General features: G+C 42.0%; 1 protein-coding gene across 1 annotated transcript in view; it reads left to right on the forward strand.

The window, feature by feature from the left end:
• Window positions 1–24939, forward strand: part of ksr2 (kinase suppressor of ras 2) — a 164247-nt gene that overhangs the window by 52678 nt on the left and 86630 nt on the right. The window contains exon 6 of the mRNA XM_071402511.1: window positions 22140–22312. Within this exon, the coding sequence (XP_071258612.1) occupies window positions 22140–22312 (173 nt within the window). The remainder of the gene's footprint in view (window positions 1–22139; window positions 22313–24939) is intronic.

Genomic DNA, 24939 nt, shown 5'->3' on the forward strand with positions numbered 1-24939 from the left:
CACCTTAGCCAAATACATTTAATCTCAGTTTTTCACAATTCCTGACATTTAATCCCAGTAAAAATTCACAGTATTAGGTCAGTTAGGATCACCACTTTATTTTAAGAATGTGAAATGTCAGAATAATAGTAGAGAGAATGATGTATTTCAGCTTTTATTTCTTTCATCACATTCCCAGTGGGTCAGAAGTTTACATACACTCAATTAGTATTTGGTAGCATTGCCTTTAAATTGTTTAACTTGGGTCAAACGTTTCAGGTAGCCTTCCACAAGCTTCCCACAATAAGTTGGGTGAATTTTGTACCATTCCTCCTGACAGAGCTGGTGTAACGGAGTCAGGTTTGTAGGCCTCCTTGCTCGCACACAGTTCTGCCCACAAATTTTCTATAGGATTGAGATCAGGGCTTTGTGATGGCCACTCCAATACCTTGACTTTGTTGTCCTCAAGACATTTTGCCACAACTTTGGAAGTATGCTTGGGGTCATTGTCCATTTGGAAGACCCATTTGCGACCAAGCTTTAACTTCCTGATTGATGTCTTGAGATGTTGCTTCAATATATCCACATATTTTTCCTTGTTCATGATGCCATCTATTTTGTGAAGTGCACCAGTCCCTCCTGCAGCAAAGCACCCCCACAACATGATGCTGCCACCCCCGTGCTTCACAGTTTGGATGGTGTTCTTTGGCTTGCAAGCCTTCCCCTTTTTACTCCAAACATAACAATGGTCATTATGGCCAAACAGTTCTATTTTTGTTTCATCAGACCAGAGGACATTTCTCCAAAAAGTACGATCTTTGTCCCCATGTGCAGTTGCAAATCGAGTCTGGCTTTTTTATGACGGTTTTGGAGCAGTGGCTTCTTCCTTGCTGAGTGGCCTTTCAGGTTATGTCGGTATAGGACTTGTTTTACTGTGGATATAGATACTTTTGTACCTGTTTCCTCGTGAAATAATCTGTCTGTAAACAATTGTTGGAAAAATTACTTGTGTCATGCACAAAGTAGATATCCTAAACGACTTTCCAAAACTATAGTTTGTTAGCAAGAAATTTGTGGAGTGGTTGAAAAATGAGTTTTAATGTCTCCAACCTAAGTGTATGTAAAATTCCCGACTTCAACTGTATATACACATACATACACATATACTGTACATACACATATGTACACATACATACATATACACACATGCAGTGATTTGTGAATTCCTTGCCATATAGGATAACATACAAACTTTCAATGTACATTTTTATGTAACTTATAATGTCTGAGTCTGAGAGTAAATATCTCAGTGTGGTTACCCTGTTACTTTTGTGTTCTGTAACACTTCAATTATGTTTGTTAATTTAAGATAACCTCAAATTACGCAGTCAGCACTCTATCAAAAGGAGAGGAAACAAAACTCCCTTAAGAATATAACAATAACGGACAGATTTGAGTATACTATAACGTGCCGCAATTCACAATAGCCCCTTTCAAATCACCCAGTTCAACCCGCTCTTATTGCTAAAATAGCAGGGCTATGCAGGACAATAATTATACCATTAAATTGAATGCCCTCTAGTGAATTTTGTTGGTATGACATGTAATGTGTAGATTTTTTGAAATGTCTCATGGCTACGGGCTACACTGAGCTACAAAATAACGGAGGGGAATTATGAACTCGAACTAAACCAATGAAAGTAGAGATCCCATGATCTACAATAATAGCTTAGATTTATAACTCCAAACTATGGAGGTGACAGATAACAGCTATGGCTGCGTTGCGCTTGTACCATGGATTAACGACATGGGTAAGCTACAAGGTTCGTTCAAACAGAAGCAAAAGACCAGCATTAAACCCCAAAAAAAGGGAAACTGCTGTAAATTATACGTAAACTACTGGTAATGGTTGCCTCAAAAAATGACAGCAAAACAAACTAGTGAGATCCTTAGATGTACATAATTTGCAATATATGCTCTACTAGGTAGCCATCAAAGTAAAATAACAAGATTACTCAAGTATTATTTCACTTTTGGTCAAAGCATCATGAATATTAATGCAGATGTGCTCTAGTCCGAATTAGCTGAGATTGAGAACAAGTGATGTCAGCTAACGTTAGCTAAAAAGGTCAGCTCTGTAACATAAATGTTAGTTTCGGATTAGTTTTTTCCAAATCTCCGAATTGTCCTCTGGAATAATGGACATTCTGGAGTAATACAGTGAGGGAAAAAAGTATTTGATCCCCTGCTGATTTTGTACGTTTGCCCATTGACAAAGAAATTATCAGTCTATAATTATTTTTTTTTAACTATGTTTATTAAGTTTTACACACACACACACACACAGACAAGACAACACAAAGCAATATAAATAATATACTCAACTAGAAAAAATACAAATAATACATTAAAAAAATTGCTTTAATTAAAGATACCATACTTTAGACAAGTTAAACACACCAGGCAGAAGGATACAAAGGTTAAAGGGCAATCTATAGTACAGGGACAGAGCAAACACCTCACCATTGTTCCTGTAAACAGTCAAGGGATAGGGGTGGAGAAATGCAACCACTCACAGATGGTCATGGCCACAGACCGACCATCCACTGGACCAAAAATAAAAAGTTTACAATGCTTTAAAATAAAACAATTATAATAATCATTTTATGTAGGCGTGAACAAAATAAAAAAAAATAAAAATAACTGGGAAAAACAAGCTCACACTTTAGTCTCTGCCCGGGCAAGATGAACAAGGCATCCGCAGGTCACAATCAATAAGCACATCAACCTTAAAGGCCCCCCCCCCCTGCCCCAGAAAAAACACAAAGAAATGCTCATCCAACCCCTAAGTCACAGGGGAGTCAAATACAGACTTATTTTGGTTTTAATAGGAATGCAATCAGAGGATGGACTGTTTAAAGTAAGACCGGAATGGAGCCCAAGCCTCATTTAACAGTTTGGGGTTCCCACTTGAATTGAATTACATTTTTTCTAGTTTCAGAGAGCACAACACATCTCTCACCCAATATTTATAAGATGGGGGAGCTGCCATCTTCCAGTTCTGTAGTATTAGCCGTCTAGCTAAAAGAGTTGTATAAGCAACAGTGTCCGACTGGATTCTTGACAGGGGGGTACCTATGGGCAGTACTCCAAAAAGGGCTGTAAGGGGAGACGGATCTATAACAGTGTCATATAGTATATCAGAGAAACATTTAAATATTAATTCCCAGAAACCTGACAGTTTATGACAGCCCTAGAACATATGCAACAGTGTGACTGGTTCCATTTTACATCTGACACATGTAGGATCAAAATCAGAGAATATTCTTCCAAGTTTGGCCCCAGACCAGTGGATACGGTGAACCACCTTGAATTGAATGAGACTGTGTCTAGTGCTAAAAGAGGACGAATGCACCCTGTGCAGCACAGATTCCCAGGTGTCTTCCCCAAGTTCCTCCCCCAAATCCTTTTCCCATCGAGTCTTTAAAGGCACCAAAGAAGGGTTCTGTAAGTCATGAATGATTGCATATACATCTGAAATTGCGCCCCTAGCAAGCTTGTTCAGCTCCAAGATGCTCTCTATAGCTGTATTCGCAGGCCTATGGGGAAATTCAGGTGTGTTAGCTCTGACAAAGTTCCTAGTCTGGAGATAGCGGAAAAAGTGGGATTGGGGGAGGTTGAACTTTTCCTGTAGCTGAGCAAAAGAGGCAAATATATCATCAAAGAATAATTGGGCTAGTGAGGAGAGGCCTAGTGAGTGCCAGATGCCAAAAGCCCCATCATTCAAAGATGGAGGAAATAAAATGTTCTGATTGATTGGGCCTGATAGAGAAAAGCCTCGGAGGCTAAAGGCTAAACGGAACTGATTCCAAATTTTAAGAGACTGCTTTACAATTGTGTTGACACACCTTTTGCCTAGGGACACTGGGAGAGACGAGCACAACACAGAAGAAAGTGCAGCAGGTTTACACGATTCAGACTCCATCTGGACCCAGAGTGGTCTAGGGCCAGTAGGATCAGTCTGCAGCCAGTACAGAAGGGCTCTGAAATTTGCAGCCCAATAGTATGTCTGAAAATTTGGTAGAGCTAAACCCCCCAATGACTTAGGCTTCTGTAAATGTTTTCTACCAATCCGTGGTACCTTGCCATCCCAAATAAAATGCATGAATGTTTGATCCAGTGAAATAAAAAAAGATTTTGGAATAAAAATGGGTAAACATTGAAATAAATATACAAATTTGGGCAACACACTCATTTTAATGACATTAATCCTTCCGATAAGAGAAAGAGGTAGCGAATTCCAAAAAGTAAAAGATTGTTTCAAACTGTCTGCTAGAGTAACCAAGTTTTCCTGAAACAAATTTGAATATTTCCTTGTCACTTTAACTCCCAAGTAGGTGAATTGATCCCGGACAATCCTAAACTAAGAACTTGTAAAAGAGCACTTTAAAGCAGCCTTGTTTACAGGAAAAAGCTCACTCTTGCCTAGATTCAGCTTGTACCCTGAGATTGATCCAAACCTTTTAAGAACAGATAAGGCACGTGGCAATGAGGTATCAGGGTTAGAGATAAACAAAAGGAGGTTGTCCGCATATAGCGAGACTTTCTGCTCTAAGCCCGTCCTGATTATTCCTTGAATGACATCATTAGAGCGTAGTGCAATGGCGAGAGGTTCGATTGCCAAAGCAAACAACAAGGGGGAGAGTGGACAACCCTGTCTGGATCCGCGGTGCAAGGGAAAATAGTCAGAGGACAAGTTGTTAGTTCGTACCGAAGCCATGGGGGAAAAATAAAGAATCTTTATCCACGCAATGAATTTGGGGCCAAAGCCAAATCTATAAAGGGCAGCTGTTAGGTAATCCCACTCAACGCGGTCAAACGCTTTTTACGCATCAAGTGAGACCACCACCTCCGGGTCCTCCGACGCTGGGGAGTACAGTATATTCATAAGGCGCCTAATATTGAAAAACAAATGCCTATTTCTCACAAAGCCAGTCTGGTCAGAGTGTATTACTTGGTGCAGCGAGCCTTCCATACGGATGGCTAAAAGCTTGGCTAGGATTTTGTAATCACAGTTTAAAAGCGAGATTGGGCGATAGGATCCACATTCCAGGGGGGTCTTTGTTTTTCTTTAAAAGTAATGAAATTGAAGCCTGATAAAGACTAGGCGGTAGCTTTGAGGTGTTAACCTCTTGGAAATAGGGGGCGCCATTTTCACTTCTGGATAAAATCGTGCCCAATTTAAAAGGCCTCGTACTCTGTCCTAGATCATATGATATGCATATTATTATTACTATTGGATAGAAAACACTCTGAAGTTTCTAAAACTGTTTGAATTATATCTGTGAGTAAAACAGAACTCATTTGGCAGGCAAACTTCCAAACAGGAAGTGAAAATTCTGCACTGGGTCTCTGTGAAAGGCATTGCCTATTCAATTGCCTTGTATTTATGGATCTGTATGCACTTCATACGCCTTCCACTAGATGTCAACAGGCAGTAGAACGTGGAATGAAGTCTCTAGCCTTCTTTGGGACCGGATGGGAGTCGTTGGAGTGAGAGGTCAGCCATATTGGTAGTACTTGGCTACGCACTTCGGTTTGTCATATCGTTTTCTGCAATGCGTTAGGTAGACACGAAGAAATGCTCCGTCTGGGACGTTATTGGATATATTTGTGAAAAACATCCTAAAGATGGATTCTCAACTGAGTTTGACCAGTTTATTCGACTTGTATTATGAATTTTTGAATTTTTCGTTCATGCGTAAAATCTTCATGGACACGTGAGCTCCACCATGCTAGCCAAAGTTGCTAATTCGACAGAAGAAATGGACATTCTAAAACAAAACAACGATGTATTGTGGAACTAGGATTCCTGGCACTGCATTCTGATGAAAGTTCATCAAAGGTAAGGGAATATTTATGATGTTATTTTGTATTTTTGTGGACTCTTTGGACTCCAACATGGCGGAGAATGGCTGAGCGCTGTCTCAGATTATTGCATGCTGTGCTTTGTACTAAAGTTATTTTTTTTAAATCTAACACAGCGGTTGCATTAAGAACCAGTGTATCTTTAATTATATGTGCAACGTGTATTTTTCAGCAAAGTTTATGATGAGTATTTCTGTATTTCACGTTGCTCTCTGTAATTATTCTGGCTGTTTTGGTGCCATTTGTGACCATGGCTGCAATGTAAAACCCCGATTTCTAGCTATAAATATGCACATTTTCGAACAAAACATAAATGTATTGTATAACATGATGTCATAAGACTGTCATCTGATGAAGTTGTTCAAAGGTTAGTGATTAATTTTATCTCTATTTGTGGGTTTTGTGAAAGCTATCTTTGCGGTGAAAAAATGGCGTTGTATGTTGGGCTATTGTGGTGAGCTAACATAAATATATGTTGTGTTTTCGCTGTAAAACATTTTAAAAATCGGACATGTTGGCTGGATTCACAAGATGTTTATCTTTCATTTGCTGTATTGGACTTGTGATTTCATGAAATTATATTATATGATATCCCTGTGGCGCTAGGCTAGGCTATGCTAGTCAGCGTTTCTGATGAGGATGATCCCGGATCCGGGATGGGGGGTCCGTAGTTAAGGCACTCTGCAAATAGTCGAGACAAGAATGGGCAAAGCAGACCAGAAAACGTCCTGTAAAATTCGGTTGGAAAACCGTCCGGACCCGGTGATTTACCACTTTTCATTGCGGACACTGCTGTTGCAATCTCTTCAGGTGTAAATTCTTCTTCTAGACAGTTATGGGAGTCTGTATCAATTGAAGGCATATTCAGGCTACTAAAGAAGGAATCAATCAGCAAAGGGTCTTGAGGGGATTCAGAGGTGTATAGCGCAGAGTAAAATTGTTTGAATTGATCATTGATCTCTTTATGTATAACTGTGGTGGCACCAGACGGGGTCCTTATTTGTGCGATTAAACGTGAGGCCTTAGATTTATGGATCTGATGTGCAAGGAATTTACTGGCCTTGTCGCCTTGTTCATACACTCTGTACCGAGCTCGCAAGAGTAACTGTTCAGCTTGCCTGGTAGAAAGCTCATCAAATTCAGATTGGAGTAGTTGGCGCTCTTTATGCAGATCAGAGGAAGGATCCGTAGCATACTTCTCATCCAATGTGGCTATGGACTCGCTCAGGTCCCGCAGTCGCTGAGAGCGAACTCTGTTTTGGTTGGCTGTATAAGAAATGATTTGGCCACGTAGGTATGCTTTGAGAAACTCCCATATGGTAGAGCAGGACATACCTGGTGTTGAATTAGTTTTTAGGAATAAGGTGATTTCAGAAGAAATGAAATTGACAAACTCCTTATCTGAGAGTAAAATGGGGTTAAGACGCCATTGATAACACATAGGAGGTCGCTGGGGAAACTCTAGTTCAAGCACTAATGGTGAATGGTCAGAAATAACAATACTCTTGTAAGTACACTGCCGAAGGTTAGGCAGAAGTGTTTTGTCCAAAAAGAAGTAATCAATCCGGGAGTATGTTTGATGAACATGAGAATAAAAGGAATACTGTCTATCTGTAGGATGTAGGAAACGCCAGGCCTCAAACATGGCATATTTCTGAAGAAAGGATTGAATAAGTAGGGCACATTTAGATGGGCCTGTAGTTGTTCGTGAGGACAACTCAAGAACTGGGGACATTTTACAGTTGAAATCCCCCCCTAAAATCAACAAATGAGAATCTAAATTGGGTATAGCAGACAAAAGGAAGAAATGAAACTTGTGTCATCCCAATTGGGAGCATAAACACTAGCCAAAACAAGAGGGGTAGAAAACAGTTTACCGGTTACTATGACGTATCGTCCCTTAGGATCAGCAATAACCTCAGAAGCTACAAAGGGGGTAGCTTTATCAACCAAAATGGCAGCACCTCTTGATTTACTATGAAAGTTAGAGTGGAACACTTGACCAACCCAGTCCCTACGCATCCTAAAATGCTCACCAGTCCTCAAGTGAGTCTCTTGTAGAAATGCAACATTTGCATTTAAACCCTTTAAGTGTGTCAACACCCTCTTACGCTTCACCGGGTTATTAACCCCTTTGATGTTCCACGAAATGTACTTGATCGCATTATTTCGGCCCCTCTGGGCCTTCCCGTTATACAACCCTGTCATTAGAGCATAGAATGGAAAAGCAATGAGCGCCCAAAAACCCCAGAATAACTTGTCTCAGAGTAATAATGTACGGTGGTAGATGTTTGGAAAAAGTACAGAAAAAAAAACTAAAAAGACAGAATGACAACAATAGAACTGAAAAATGCAACCCACCCACCCCCTCCCCCTCCCCCCATCCCAGACAATACCTCCCCAAACGAGGTACAAGCCTAAATAGAACATGTTCTCTTCGCACAGTATGTCTGTGAGAGTGCGGTTTTAAACCTAAACCCACAGTCCCGCTCTTTAAAGTCGTGTTTTGTTAGTGGATCAAACAGCAAAAAGAGATAATTATAATATTTTTTAAATAAAAGTGAATCTCTTGTGCAAATGAAATTACAAAAGCACCACTTGTAGATGTATATAATTATATTCCCAGTCTTATAACAGGCATTGAGAGAGAAAATAAATACAAATGTATAAAGGCTCTCAGCCAAAAACCCAATTTGAAGTAAGGAAATCGTAGTAAGACAATCAAAAATAATAATAATTATTATTATTATAATAGTTGTCTACTTGACGCTGAGACAGCTTACAACCAAGACCAAAAAACTACGCGTGCGCAACATTGAACGTTTGCTGTGTATGAATGATGCTCAAAACTTTTAAAATTGAAGTGAAGACCCCAAAAAACGTGTAGCCTCGGGAAACATTTACTGTTTACTGGGTCAATGCAAACGGATGCAGTAAACAAATATCCAAGAATATTTTGAGTCACTGAGACACTATGTAAACAAACTGAATAGGTGAGCGAGACAGCCTAGAAACACAGGAGTTAAGTAACACCTTAATACAATGAAATAAAAATTACTGAATGCTTGTAAGGCAAGCACACTAGATGATCAAAACATTAGATCACATCAAATAAGCCTGAATGGGTTCGCCAACTCCCCAACTATACAAGACTAGCATGTTATAACTAAACATAAATTGTACCACAGGTGGGTTACTTACTATCCACAGTTCGCAAGCAACAGTTGCTCAAGACTTCTTGATGTGACGTTGAATGTGAGACATAGCCTCATCCGGAGACTCAAATGTGTAGTCTTTACCATCATGAGATAGCCATAAACGGGCCGGGAATCGCAGTCCATACCTCACACCTGGATGATCCCAAAGTAGTCGTTTGGCCTGTCCGAAAGCTGCGCGCTGCCTGGAAACATTGGGGGAGTAGTCCTGGTAGATGGAGAAGCTCTGTCCTTGAAAGCTCAGAGTGGTATTGCGGGCTCGTCGAAGAATCTCCATCTTCTCATGGAAAAAGTGCATTCGAAGAATTATGTCACGGGGCCTCTCCCCATCCCGGGGCTTTGGGCACAGCGACCGGTGGGCACGATCAATCAGGGGCTTTTCATCTAAGGCAAGAACATCCTTCAGCAGCCCAGAAACAAAATCCGTGGCGTGAGGCATTTCCGCTGACTCTGGGACCGATACAAGTCTCAGGTTGTTGCGGTGAGAGAATCCCTCTAAACTCACACAGCTCTCCTTCACCTTTTTCAAATCCGCAGCTAGGCATTTCACGTCAGCCTCCAGGGATGTAGTTAAGTCGGAGACATTTGTAGCGGAGGTCTCCAGTGCTGCAATCGTTGTAGTGTGCGACGTTGTTGTTTTGAGTGATGTGATTGCTGGCACCATCTCGTTCCGCAGGATGGTTAGATCTGCTTTGGTTAGATCTGTATCAGTAACCTCCTGTATTCGGGCCTCAATCGTAGCAACCACCTCCGTTTTCATTTCAACTATCTCAGAGCGTAGTAGTTTGATGGCCTCGAGAATGTTCATTTCAGCGCCGCCAGGCCAAGCCGCACCCCCGGGTAAAGTGTGAGTCCCCGGGCCCTCAGACTCAGGAGAGGGCGGTGATGAGAGTGGGTCTTGTATGCCGGGTTTTCTCAAAGTCATGCTTTTGGCCTTATGTTTCGTTGACATGCTGACATTTGGAAGCAAAGTAGTCTTGGTTTTTACGGAAAGGGATCACCAAAATAATATTTGAAAATAAATACGGTTCTGCTGCAAAATTCACATAAACTTTAAGAATACCACGGGAGCAAACGGAAAACACGTCAGTCGCACACGGCGTCCCTCCAATCCCCCCGTCTATAATTTTAATCCAGAAAAATCCAGAAAAACGCATGTCAAAAATGTTATACATTTATTTGCATTTTAATGAGGGAAATAAGTATTTGATCCCTCTGCAAAACATGATTTAGTACTTGATGGCAAAACCCTTGTTGGCAATCACAGAGGTCAGACTTTTCTTGTAGTTGGCCACCAGGTTTGCACACATCTCAGGAGGGATTTTGTCCCACTTCTCTTTGCAGATCTTCTCCAAGTCATTAAGGTTTCGAGGCTGACGTTTGGCAACTCGAACCTTCAGCTCCCTCCACAAATTTTCTATGGGATTAAAGTCTGGAGACTGGCTAGGCCACTCCAGGACCTTAATGTGCTTCTTCTTGAGCCACTCCTTTGTTGCCTTGGCCGTGTGTTTTGGGTCATTGTCATGCTGGAATACCCATCCACGACCCATTTTCAATACCCTGGCTGAGGGTAGGAGGTTCTCACCCAAGATTTGACGGTACATGGCCCCATCCATCGTCCCTTTGATGCGGTGAAGTTGTCCTGTCCCCTTAGCAGAAAAACACCCCCAAAGCATAATGTTTCCACCTCCATGTTTGACGGTGGGGATGGTGTTCTTGGGGTCATAGGCAGCATTCCTCCTCCTACAAACACGGCGAGTTGAGTTGATGCCAAAAAGCTCCATTTTGGTCTCATCTGACCACAACACTTTCACCCAGTTGTCCTCTGAATCATTCAAATGTTCATTGGCAAACTTCAGACGGGCATGTACTTTCTTGAGCAGGGGGACCTTGCGGGCGCTGCAGGATTTCAGTCCTTCACGGCGTAGTGTGTTACCAATTGTTTTCTTGGTGACTATGGTCCCAGCAGTCTTGAGATCATTGACAAGATCCTCCCGTGTAGTTCTGGGCTGATTCCTCACCGTCTCATGATCATTGCAACTCCACGAGGTGAGATCTTGCATGGAGCCCCAGGCCGAGGGAGATTGACAGTTCTTTTGTGTTTCTTCCATTTGCGAATAATCGCACCAACTGTTGTCACCTTCTCACCAAGCTGCTTGGCGATGGTCTTGTAGCCCATTCCAGCCTTGTGTAGGTCTACAATCTTGTCCCTGACATCCTTGGAGAGCTCTTTGGTCTTGGCCAAGGTGGAGAGTTTGGAATCTGATTGATTGATTGCTTCTGTGGACAAGTGTCTTTTATACAGGTAACAAGCTAAGATTAGGAGCACTCCCTTTAAGAGTGTGCTCCTAATCTCAGCTCGTTACCTGTATAAAAGACACCTGGGAGCCAGAAATCTTTCTGATTGATAGGGGGTCAAATACTTATTTCCCTCATTAAAATGCAAATCAATTTATAACATTTTTGACATGCGTTTTTCTGGATTTTTTTGTTGTTATTCTGTCTCTCACTGTTCAAATAAACCTACCATTAAAATTATAGACTGATCATTTCTTTGTCAGTGGGCAAACGTACAAAATCAGCAGGGGATCAAATACTTTTTCCCTCACTGTAATTACATAACCAACGTTCTCTAGTAATACTAGTCCTGTAACGATGTGCGCTGAGAGTCGGGAAGCATGTTCAGGGAGTGAGGGTTTTAATAAATAAATAAACACAACATAATACAAAATAAGAAACAAGAACAACGCACAGACATAACACAGAAACAGAAACAATAACGCCTAGGTAAGGAACCAAAGGGAGTGACATATATAGGGAAGGTAATCAGGGAGGTGATGGAGTCCAGGTGAGGCTGATGATGCACAGGTGCGCGTAATGATGGTGACAGGTGTGTGCCATAACGAGCAGCCTGGTGACCTAAAGGCCGGAGAGGGAGCAAGTCTTTGAATAAGTCTTTGGTCACTTGCATGCGATGCATACTTGTGTCACGTAAAGAGAGCAAGGGTTGAGGGGAAAGGGAATGTTTTTCCAAAACAAATGACGGATTTCTGTAACAGAACTTTTCAGTCAGAAATGGCTGTAATTATGTTGCAGCTTTAGCAACACAGACAGCGCGATAAACACTTTGATGTTCTGTGGTGGTCACTGCAGCAGGGAGGAGAGAGAGACAACGGGTGCCAATCACAGTCATTCGCTGTCTTTTTTTAACACAGTGCAGCAAGTCTGAGCCCGGCGCAGCACAATCAGATCAATTGCTGGTCGGACTCCTTCTAGTCATTTGTGTCTTAATTACTTAATTAAACAGTGTGGTCATATATGGAAAAATACACGTTTTAAAATTTCTACCAATCAATTGGTCGAAAAAAACAGACGACTCTTGGTCGACCCAATTTTTTTTTAGTCGGGGACAGCCCTAGTTAGATGTGCGTAAATACTTTGAGATGTTTGTTTAATCTTAGTTCTGTGAGGGAAAGCCAGAGAGTTTCTCATCAAGCTTGTGAATCCCATCAATTTCTTCCTATGACAGGCTGCTCCAGAAGGGTGTGACAATTACCTCTACCTCAGTTTCCTTTTCTCCTCCATTTTTCTTTTCACCATAATTCCGTATAATGCTTCTTTATGAAAGTTCCTATAAGCCTCTCCTCACACTTCTCTCCGCCTTAGAGGTGAATGTTAAGCACTTTCTTATTGAATTTGATATTTGCTAATAAATCACACAGCACTGGGTGGGAGGTTAGGGTAGAGGAGGGAGGGATTGGAGAAGGCATGAGGGAGAGAGGGAGTCAGGGAGAGGAGGGGGCAGGGTAGGCTATGATTCACCAAGTCTGTGCCTTAGTAAGGGGAGAAATGTGAATCTATTCCATGGTCAATTTGAATCTTTGCTTTAATTAAAATGTCTTATAGATGATATTACTAATCTATTTCTCCCTCTCTCTCTGTCTCCCTCTCCTCATGCATGTCTTCCTGGGTTTTTTGTTGAATTTTTTGTTTACTGTGATCTGTAGAATCCCCCAGTTCAGCCTGAATTGTATTTATTTATTGGATTTCTGTTCAGTGACGCCAAGGGAACTGTATAGCCGTGGATGGTGATAGCCAAAATACGATCTCTACTCTGTCAGATGCTCTAGGTGGAGAGGGAAATACACAGTCACCTGAATAACTTATGTATCAGAGGTTATAATGTGGTGATGTGCAACAGCTGTTCTAGTGGTGGAAAAAGTACTCAATTGTCATACTTGAGTAAAAGTAAATGCTATTCATCAAATTCCTTATATTAAGCAAACCAGACGGCAAATGTAAAAAAAATAATAATAATTACAGACAAACAGGGGCACACACTAAGCATTTGTGTTTAGTGAGTCCGCCAGATCCGCCAGATCAGAGGGATGACAACACGTTATATTGATAGGTGTGTGAATTGGACAATAAATCTGAGTACTTTTAGGTGTCAGGGAAAATGTATGGGAATACAATGTATATATTTTATTTAGGAATGTAGTGAAGTAAAAGTCGTAAAATATATAAATAGTAATGTAAAATACAGATAGTACTTTCAAATATTTTGACTTAAGTACTTTACACCACTGAACAGTTCTTAAGTTTTTAAAGTCCCTTTGGTCTCACTTTGTTTATAAGTGCCAATACCGTGTTATTATATAATACTTTGCTGTTACTTTGTACTTACATAGGTATTGTTCATGGTATATAGTTTATTTCATATAAAGCGCAAACACACTTCCAGTGTGGAAAAAGAAGCTCTAAATTCACAGAGAGAGATTTATTAAATTATAATGTCTAACTCCTAACTAGGCTATGTGTTAATGTTGTTGAATACTCAATGCCTCCCATTAGAATACAGATCAGAGCTACAGCTATTCCCTTGACAGAAACATTAATGCTTTACTACCTGACCCCTGACCTCTTGGTTTATTAGTGACACACAACACTGCTATATTGTCTGCCCATAACACCCTTAAAGAAGACACTCGCAGTGCATAAAGACACATCACGTCAGGAGGAGCAGCTTCATGGGCGGACGTACGGTGTATGTGTGTGTGTATTGTATGTGTGTGTCTTCTTCTCTCTCTGCTCCTCTTGGCTCTCAAGGAAAGCTCATCCATGTTAATCAGGTTTCTGGCCCCCTGCCATTAATGACGAGTCAGGAGAAAAGGGGTGTACACACACACACACACACACACACACACACACACACACACACACACACACACAACCTAATGCCCCTCTCAGTGTATTCAGCGGTAATGAGCGCTCAGATGCCTGCCTGCACCACACCAGAAAATTGGAAGCATGATTCTGAATTTATATGAGTATTTAGGAGTGCAAGGCAGAGGCTGTGCTGGACTGAATGCCATTGTTGCATAATTGATTTATCAAGCCATGGTGCCGGGGAAGGGGTGAGCGGGGATGAGCGCGGGCCAGTGGGGGTTTGGGTGGGTGTTGAGATGACTCTTGAGACCCCAGGGTGGAGAGCCGTAAGAGAGAGGATTTAAAGGCAATGCAGGGGAGGGTTGATACCCCGCCTACGTTCAATGTTGAGTTTTATTTGTTTCTCACAGCCGACGACCAAGACATAAACTCTTTCTGCAATTTATCTTGAAGACCATAGGTGAGGGTTATCTCTGATGTGTGCTTTGGTATTGAAATCATCTCAGTGAAGGCGTAAGGCGTAATTTTTATTTGGTTTTGGTGCAATATTTCGCGGACCCTTTGTTCCTCTGGTTAGTCTCTGCTCTACTGTTCTCCATTCCCTTTACCACGGTCCTAAAGCACCACTTAGAGAACACGGCTATGCTTTTCTTGTCTCCAGCAGCATTGTTTAATATGAAGGTTTGCTCATACAAGGGTTGAGGTATGGTTTCATTTTGAAATAATAGGAAAATAAATGTGGATCTAGATAGGTAGAGCTCTGAGTTTAAAGCCGTTCTCTTCTCGCATGCTTCGCCCACTGGGACTGTTGGTGATATTGACACACACACATGCGCACGCACACACACACACACACACACACACCCCTAACTGGGGATCACCCTCTGAAATTAGTTAGACTATCTCTGTGTTATTGAACATAGCACGTGTGGAATTGTGTGTGATTATACCACGAGAGCATATTCGTTTAGGCACCAGGCCAGTGTGCCAGACACTGTCATGTTTGGTATTTGAAAGTGTGTGTGTTTCAGTGATATCATCTTGCTGATGGACTAACTACAACCCTTTGATCTTCTGTGTGGTCAAACAGTTTCAGGATTAACCAGAGATGTGTATATTCATTAGCTTATTTAGTTTTGTCGACATTTAGAAAGTTCCCACCAAATTCGATGTTTCCATCAGGCCTGTACTGACATTGTTTAGGTGCGCGAGGAGGAATAGCCGCTCGAATTGGAGAAGATGCAGAGCGTGTTACTCTTTCCTGAATTTCTTGGCCTGCCGGGAGCATATGTGACCACATTAATATAGGACGACTTGGAAGAATGATGATCCACAACAGACAGCGCATGTCAGTAGCAGAAGTAAAAATACAGGCAGACTGGCCTGCTACTGTGCATTTTCTAGAACTTAAAAACTGGAAATAGTAGACCTGCAAATTATCCAACTGAAATGAAACATTCAAATTACAGGGCTTTTGCGGCATTATTCAAATGACATTTTGACTGTAGCCTAGAGTAAAATGTTGTACTCACTTGAAAACAAGAATGCAATTATTCATTGTATTGTGGCGTTGCAGGCTAGTCTAGGTAGGATAATTGTGTTGTCCCTAAACAAGATCAATAGGGGAGCTTTTTGAGCTGCGTGTCTCATGTCTTCACTGTTCTTTCGTGTGCAATGACGCACCTGGCCTCTCCGCTGCCTATAAGCTATTCCTCCTATTTGTTCTTGTGGATTCGTAAAGAAAATCTATGCAGCTTTGAATGCATTTATGTGTGGTATGATTGCTAGTTAGCCTATTGCAGATCTGGACAATGTCACGTTCCTGACCTGTTTTATGTTATTTTTGTATGTGTTTAGTTGGTCAGGGGGTGAGTTGGGGTGGGCATTCTATGTTTTGTGTTTCTATGTTTAGGTCACTTGTAATTAGCCTTATATGGTTCTCAATCAGAGACAGGTGTTTGACGTTTTCCTCTGATTGAGAACCATATATACAGTGGGGAGAACAAGTATTTGATACACTGCCGATTTTGCAGGTTTTCCTACTTATAAAGCATGTAGAGGTCTGTAATTTGTATCATAGGTACACTTCAACTGTGAGAGACGGAATCTAAAACAAAAATTCAGAAAATCACAATTTTTTTTTAAGGTGATATCTTCATGGCCCAAGAGGACGAGAACAAAGCTAACTCTGACAGAAATCAGATTGCGTCTTTGTACTATATTATCCAGTGCAATATTGAAATATCACCCCTCTAACAATGTCTTCTTAATGTGTTATGAATGGGAAACCCACGTTACACCAAGAAGTTCTTAACTATTTCAAAAGTGAAGTCAGAGAGAGAGGGGGGTGGGGGGGGGAAGCACAAATTGACAGGAGAGGAAGTCCTTTGCATTGTGCTATTTCTCTCTCTTTCTCTCCCTCTCGCCCTGTCTTTTTCTGGGCTCACTGCACCTACTGGCTTCACTGCCTGCTGTCACCCCTCCAACATGTTCAGCTTTAAATGCACTTGTTCCCTGTTTCCCCTCTCTCTCTCGCGCTCCTTCTTTCCTCCATGCATCCCCACTGAGGGCTATGTGTCTCAGTGTTTCACCCACTACAGCCTCTGACAGTACTGACACACATTGGTCCCACAGGGAGAGGAGGACAGAAGACACAGTTACAGAGAGAGAGAGAGAGAGACAGAGAGAGACAGGGAGAGAGAGAGAGGCCGAGAGAGAGAGACATAGATAGAGAGAGAGAGAGAGGCCGAGAGAGAGAGAGAGAGAGAGAGAGAGAGCAAGAGAGAGGGAGAATATCACAGCAGAATATTGACTATAGATCAGTATGGGAATAATGGCTCACTGTCAGTAGCCCACCTCTGAAGCATTTGCCTCATATATTTTTTATCTAATCTCTCTCCAACCTCTATTAAAGCTGCATAAAGATGTCAGTGAGAGAATGTTAATAATTGTCAAAGAGCCCAGCCACCCTAGTCATATCCTGAGGGCATTTGCAAAAAAAAAAGAATGGTCGCTTCTATCAAATATGGGCTTAGTGAAAACATAAGAATATTTCTCGTTAGCGACATAAGTCACACCTGGGTTCAAATACTATTTGAAATAATTTAAAATACTTTATCTGGACTTGATTGACCCTGCCTGGCGCAATGGAACCAATAGATTAATTAACCCTGCCCATCTTATACTAGCGCAAACGGTAAAAATATTTGAAAGGTTTGAAATAGTATTTGAACCCAGGTTCTCTGACGTTAGTTAATTAGTGCAGAGGTATGCAGATGGAATCTCTGCAGGGCGTAATTACAGGCTGTAATTCTTCAGTGTACATATTCCAGCTGGGTTGGGATGATGCACACGTAGAGACAGGAACCTGTGGAATATGCATGACCTACGCCTTTTCACTTTCTTCATTTAATTTATCCGCAAAAGATGTTTGTTTGAAGTGCCGCCTTTTTCACTGCTGTATTCTGCCTGATCAAATGAGAATTTGTTCTGTTTATATCAACATCATTCGGGTGTGTGCATGTTTGCTTGTCTGTGTAACATCCACACCAGATCATGTGGTGTTTGTTTATCTATTCCCTCCAGCAGTTGATGACTTGCCAAAAAAGGGAGTTGAACATTTAATGAAAATCAAAGTGTTGTTGTGTTGCGTCAGGCTTTGAGTTACGGTATAGAAACACAGACACGAGACTGGACCATGTGATTCTTATTCAACTCGCTTAATACACGGCCAGGCACGACTCCAACACCATCATTAAGTTTGCAGACGACACAACAGTGGTAGGCCTGATCACCGACAACGGCGAGACAGCCTATAGGGAGAAAGTCAGAGACCTGGCCGGGTGGTGCCAGAATAACAACCTATCCCTCAACGTAACCAAGACTAAGGAAATTATTGTGGACTACAGGAAAAGGAGGACCGAGCACGCCCCCATTCTCATCGACGGGGCTGTAGTGGAGCAGGTTGAGAGCTTCAAGTTCCTTGGTGTCCACATCAACAACAAACTAGAATGGTCCAAACACACCAAGACAGTCGTGAAGAGGGCACGACAAAGCCTATTCTCCCTCAGGAAACTAAAAAGATTTGGCATTGGTCCTGAGATCCTCAAAAGGTTCTACAGCTGCAACATCGAGAGCGTCCTGACTGGTTGCATCACTGCCTGGTACGGCAATTGCTCGGCCTCTGACCGCAAGGCACTACAGAGGGTAGTGCATACAGCCCAGTACATCACTGGGGCTAAGCTGCCTGCCATCCAGGACCTCTACACCAGGCGGTTTCAGAGGAAGGCCCTAAAAATTGTCAAAGAGCCCAGCCACCCTAGTCATAAACGAACCTCTCTACTACCGCATGGCAAGCGGTACCGGAGTGCCAAGTCTAGGACAAAAAGGCTTCTCAACAGTTTTTTACCCCCAAGCCATATGACTCCTGAACAGGTAATCAAATAGCTACCCGGACTATTTGCATTGTCTGCCCCCCCTCCCCAACCCCTCTTTTTACACTGCTGCTACTCTCTGTTTATCATATTTGCGTAGTCACTTTAACTATACATTCATGTACATACTACCTCAATTGGGCCGACCACACAGTGCTCCCGCACATTGGCTAACCGGGCTATCTGCATTGTGTCCCACCCACCACCCGACAACCCCTCTTTTACGCTACTGCTACTCTTTGTTCATCATATATGCATAGTCACTTTAACCATATCTACATGTACTACCTCAATACTACCTCAATCAGCCTGACTAACCGGTGTCTGTATGTAGCCTCGCTACTTTTATAGCCTCGCTACTGTATATAGCCTGTCTTTTTACTGCTGTTTTATTTCTTTACCTACCTATTGTTCACCTAATACCTTTTTTGCACTATTGGTTAGAGCCTGTAAGTAAGCATTTCACTGTAAGGTCTACACCTGTTGTATTTACATTTACATTTAAGTCATTTAGCAGACGCTCTTATCCAGAGCGACTTACAAATTGGTGCATTCACCTTATGATATCCAGTGGAACAACCACTTTACAATAGTGCATCTAACTCTTTTAAGGGGGGGGGGGGGGGGGGGGGGGGTTAGAAGGATTACTTTATCCTATCCTAGGTATTCCTTAAAGAGGTGGGGTTTCAGGTGTCTTGTATTGTATTCTTGTATTCAGCGCACGTAACAAATACACTTTGATTTGATACACAGTACAAATAATAAGGTAATGAACAGACCCTGGCCGAGACCCCACTCTCCGAGATCATCTCAGTAGGAGTTGGGATATGCAAAAAACACATTTCCAATTCACACATGCGTATTAATACACACTTGTATGTGTGAAATTGGACACATATAATAACCCACCAAATTCTTCTTCTTATTATTATTGTTAATTGCTTGTGTCCCATTATCCACAATATAATACAATTTACATTTTACATTTTAGTCATTTAGCAGACGCTCTTATCCAGAGCGACTTACAGTAGAGTGCATACATTTTATTACATTTTTACATACTGAGACAAGGATATCCCTACCGGCCAAGAGCAGACGCTCTTATCCAGAGCGACTTACAGTAGAGTGCATACATTTTATTACATTTTTACATACTGAGACAAGGATATCCCTACCGGCCAAACCCTCCCTACCGGCCAAACCCTCCCTAACCCGGACGACGCTATGCCAATTGTGCGTCGCCCCACGGATCTCCCGGTTGCGGCCGGCTGCGACAGAACCTGGGCGCGAACCCAGCCCAGCCTGGACGCGAACCCAGAGACTCTGGTGGCGCAGCTAGCACTGCGATGCAGTGCCCTAGACCACTGCGCCACCCGGGAGACAATGTACTGTAGTGTGCTACTTATGCTAGTATGGAATCCATAACATGGACATTGGAACTCCCGCAAATGTTAAGTCCACCACAGATTACCATGGTTGACAGTATGATGGCATACTTACCAGTAGTAGTATGCTTATTGCGCTAGCTAGGGCATACTTATGGGCCACCCACCATGTGGAAGGAATCCATTTCATGGATTCTTTTTTTGGGCTCCCCTCAAAGACTTATGATGGAATTGTACAGTAGCATGTGTTTCGTATTCCACATAGTAGTGACACAATGACTGAACAGACTGCCATGCTGCTGATCTGAGCAACAGGGTACAATTATGCACATCTTACTTGACACCTGTCCTCCCCATCCACTCTCTGTCTCTCTCTACCTCTTTCCCCCTCTGCAAATAATCTATCCATCACTGGAGGTTCATCTATAGACACAAGGAGAGATGAATGGGCCAAATTAGATTTGAATGGCATAATGTGGTTTTAGCATTATTGCCAAACAAGGCTTGAGTGAGAAAGGGATAACCTGCAGGGAGCTTCCTTATTGCAGGAGAGTGATTGTGATGATGTGTCGAAGGACTGCTTAAAAGGTCTAATTGTGTGACTTGTGCGTCAGTGATTGAGGAAGTCTTGCAGGCTTTAATACCAACCAGAAACTGACTGCAGTCCAAATGAGCAGTCTCACTCCATCTGTCCATCTCTGTCTGTCTCCCACTACGGTACTTCCTCACTCTTTTGTTTCCTCTCTCTCTCCCTGCATCCCTCTTGTATACTCTCTCTCTCTCTCCCGGCATCCCTCTTGTATACTCTCTCTCTCTCTGTCTCTCTGTCTCTCAGCCCCTCATCACCTCTCTCCCTGCATCCCTCTTGTATACTCTCTCCCCTGGCATCCCTCTTGTATTCTCTCTCTCTCTCTCTCTCTCTCTCATATACAATATATATATATATATATATATATATATATATATATATATATCTGCCCCCCACCACCACCCCAGTCCCCCAGGTGCCACTGCAGGCTCATCATTAGCAGTGTCAAGGGGAACTGAGTGATACATGTGTGATGAGTGTTCATGTCTCGTTTTTGATGGGTTACACAAGCACCCCTCAGTGAGGCTTGAAAGAGGCTGAAGGGCCACTGCTCTGGGCCACTCTGGGGGTGTGTACACCCATTATGGACTGGTTAGGTGGCAGAGCCCATACCTAGCCTAGTTTTACAGCCTGTGTCTTGAAGAGCCATCCATCCCCTTCGTCTTTGTCTCTCTCGGTGCACTCTCTCTCTCTCTCTCTCTGTCTCTCTCGGTGCACTCTGTCTCTATCTCTCTCTCTCTCTCTCTCGATGAGTCACTCCCGTTGGGTGGCAGCCATGTTTGCTGTTGTTGTTGTTGTTGTCTGTCAGGCCTTAGGGTTAATTGGTGGGTTGTGTACTAGGTATTACCTAACTGCCTCTTCCCCCTGGCATTTCTGTGGGGGGAGACTGAGGCTTCAGGAAGAGTGATGATTAATGTTGAAAGTTTAACACAAGTGATATAATTTCTCAGGATATCTGAGATGTCTCAAGTTGTTTGATTTTCCCCATTTTCAAAGTAAAATATGACTTTTTTTTACTCTGGATAACCCTTGCCATGTTCTACTGTATCTTTCAACTAATGGCTATGGTTTTATAACTGTACTTTATAAGTTGTATAAGAAATTGTATTATAAGAGCATTTTAACGGTATAATATATTATTATTATTTACATATAAATATGTGTATCGTTTAAGTATAAATCTTTAATTGTAGTTAATAACCCTTTTATTACAGTATAAGACCGCTATAAGAGCTTTATTACTGTAGATTATAGCTGTTTAATAACAGTATATCTATTGTATAAGACCTATAAATATACCGGACACTTAACTGTATAATAGAAGTCTATAACTGTTTTCTAACTGTATACTTGCAGTATAAACTCTTTAACTGTAGTTTATAACAATTCATAACAGTCTAATGGTAGTATAACCATTCTGCTGTGTGTGCGTGTGTTTCAGAGTGAAGCAGAAGAAGTCCAAGCCTCAGCACCTGAAGATCAACAGCAGTGTGGGGAGCTGTGAGAACCTCCCTACCCAACGCTCACCCCTCCACTCCTCTGACCATCGCTCACTCCGTTCCTTCTTCTTCCCCACCTTCATCCCCTCCACTCCCCCCGTCCACTCCGATGCAAGTAAGTGCCCTTTCTAGACTACCTTGGTGACTAACAAGTTATGATACCCAGGTATGCAGACAGCTTTCCTAAATCATAAGTTTCAGGCATTATACGACTGTATTGACTTCACAGTTTGTCCACTCTCTTATCTGTTCAAGTGTCATATGACCGTTGTCTGTGTCCAGTTTTATGGTAACTCTATGGTAGTACCACATAATATAGTTTAGTGTCTTAGCCATACTTAACACAAAACCTCCACTTCCCATTCACAGTCTCTCTCTATATTCAGCCCTAAACCCAGTGACTGCTCTCTCTCTCTCTCTTTCTCGCTCTCTCTCTCGCTCTCTCTCTCTCTCAGTGAGATTATACACATAGACGAAGACTAATCCTTCCCAGATCACATACATGTATCCTAGGATACCCAGAGGTACCGTGTCAGCGCATACAGCCACCTTATTGGCTGTTGCCTTCTTAGTGCCCCCACCGGAAGCCATTAGCGCCTGAGCGGTACGGAGAAAGAGAGTGAGAGGAAGACGATGCGAGGAGACTGAGAATGACGGAGGCAGGGACAGGGGTGTCGGGGACAGGAGTGAAATATGGCCGTCGATAGGGGACCTGAATGGGTTTAGACCAGGGATCATCAACTAGATTCAGCCGTGGGCCAATTTTTTCTTGAGCGGATGGTCTGGGGGCCGAAACATAATTACAAATAATTTGTAGACTGCAAATTGACCCCAAAAAGCCCAAACAGATACAATATTTGACTAAAACATAATAATTTCAAACCTTGCTTACATTTGTGTACGATCACATACACTGAGTGTACAACACATTAGGAACACCTGCTCTTTCTATGACATAGACTGACCAGGTGAATCCAGGTGAAAGCTATGATCCCTTATTGATGTCACTTGTTAAATCCACTTCAATCAGTGTAGATGAAGGGGAGGAGACTGGATAAAGAATGATTTTTAAGCCTTGAGAGAATTGAGACATGGATTGTGTATGTGTGCCATTCAGGGGGTGAATGGGCAAGACAAAAGATTTAAGCGCCTTTGAACATATGGTAGTAGTTGCCAGGTGCACCGGTTTGAGTGTGTCAAGAACTGCAACACTGCTTGGTTTTTCACGCTCAACAGTTTCCCCTATGTATCAAGAATGGTCCACCACCCAAACAACAGCCAGCCAATTTGACACAACTGTGGGAAGCATTGGAGTCAACATGGACCAGCATCCCTGTGGAACACTTTTGACACCTTATAGAGTCCATGCCCTGACGAATTGAGTCTGTTCTGAGGGCAAAAAGGGAAAGTGTTCCTAATGTTTTGTACACTCAGTGTATATCTTTCTATTATGCATGTGAATCACTTGGCGCTGATTTGCTGTTGGGCCGCAGAGTGCATCCGTACACAGACAGACGGACGTACACTAGTGGCAATGCCTCCAAACAATTGGGATACCCCTACCCGAGGTACAACAAAACACAACCATGTTTTTCACTCCCCTAATGTCTCCCATTTATGATATTTTACTGAAAAAGTGATTACATTGATAGATATTGTTACAAACCCCCTTAACAAGAAAATGCAGAATAATGCCTGGCTAGAGGGGGGATGTAACCCAACATATTGCTAAAATGTGGAATACAAGTAGTCAGTTGTCTGCCCATCATACACAACAATAATTAGAATATCTTAATGCATCATGGAAATATAGACCTGTAAACACAGAGATACAATAGGTGGTAAATATCAACTATGTATATTTAAGATGAATGTAAGCTTGGCTTTTTGGTAACTGATTAATCGACTACTTTCTAAGTCAAATGTTCTGTCATTCAGTGCGTTATGGTTCTGCCTGATGAAAATACATGCAGTTTTTTTTAATGTTGTGGCGATTGTATATAACTCTAAGCGTAGCCTATAGGCCTAGGACAGGGTTGCAGAGCCCATGCATAGCCAATAGAGCCAAGTGAAACGTGTTCTTATAAGCCCAGTCAATAAGCAATCGAATGTGAAAACAGAGTTTTGGGTGGATACTTTTTAAAAGAGGATCCCAGCTTTCTCCTGCTGCTATATTTATTGCTTAGTTCTTAAAATTTAGCAGATAAATCCGCTTTACAACCGGTGTAGCCTATCTGGCATAAAGGGCCTTCAGAAAGTATTCACACCCCTTGACTTTTTCCCCAAAAAATTGTGTTACAGACTGAATTTAAAATGGATTAAATTGAGATTGTGTGCCACTGATCTACACACAATACCTCACAATGTCAAAGTGGAATTTTGTTTGTAGAAATGTTTACAAATTAATTTAAAAAAATGTAAGCTTAAATGTCTTGTCAATAACTATTCAACCCCTTTGTTATGGCATGTCAAAATATGTTCAGGATACATTTCAGCACATTTTATTGAACAAGTCACATTACAGGTTGCATGGACACACTGTGTGCAATAATAGTGTTTAACATGATTTTTTAAATGTTTACCCCATCTCTGTACCCCACACATACAATTATCTGTAAGGTCCCTCAGCCGAGTAGTAATTTCAAGCACAAGTTCAACCACAAAGACCAGGGAGGTTTTCCCCCAAAAATGCAAACATTGAATATCCCTTTGAGCATGGTGAAGTTATTAATTATGCTTTGG

The sequence above is a fragment of the Salvelinus alpinus genome, chromosome 5 (genome assembly GCF_045679555.1).
Source record: "Salvelinus alpinus chromosome 5, SLU_Salpinus.1, whole genome shotgun sequence".
Taxonomy (NCBI): domain Eukaryota; kingdom Metazoa; phylum Chordata; class Actinopteri; order Salmoniformes; family Salmonidae; genus Salvelinus; species Salvelinus alpinus.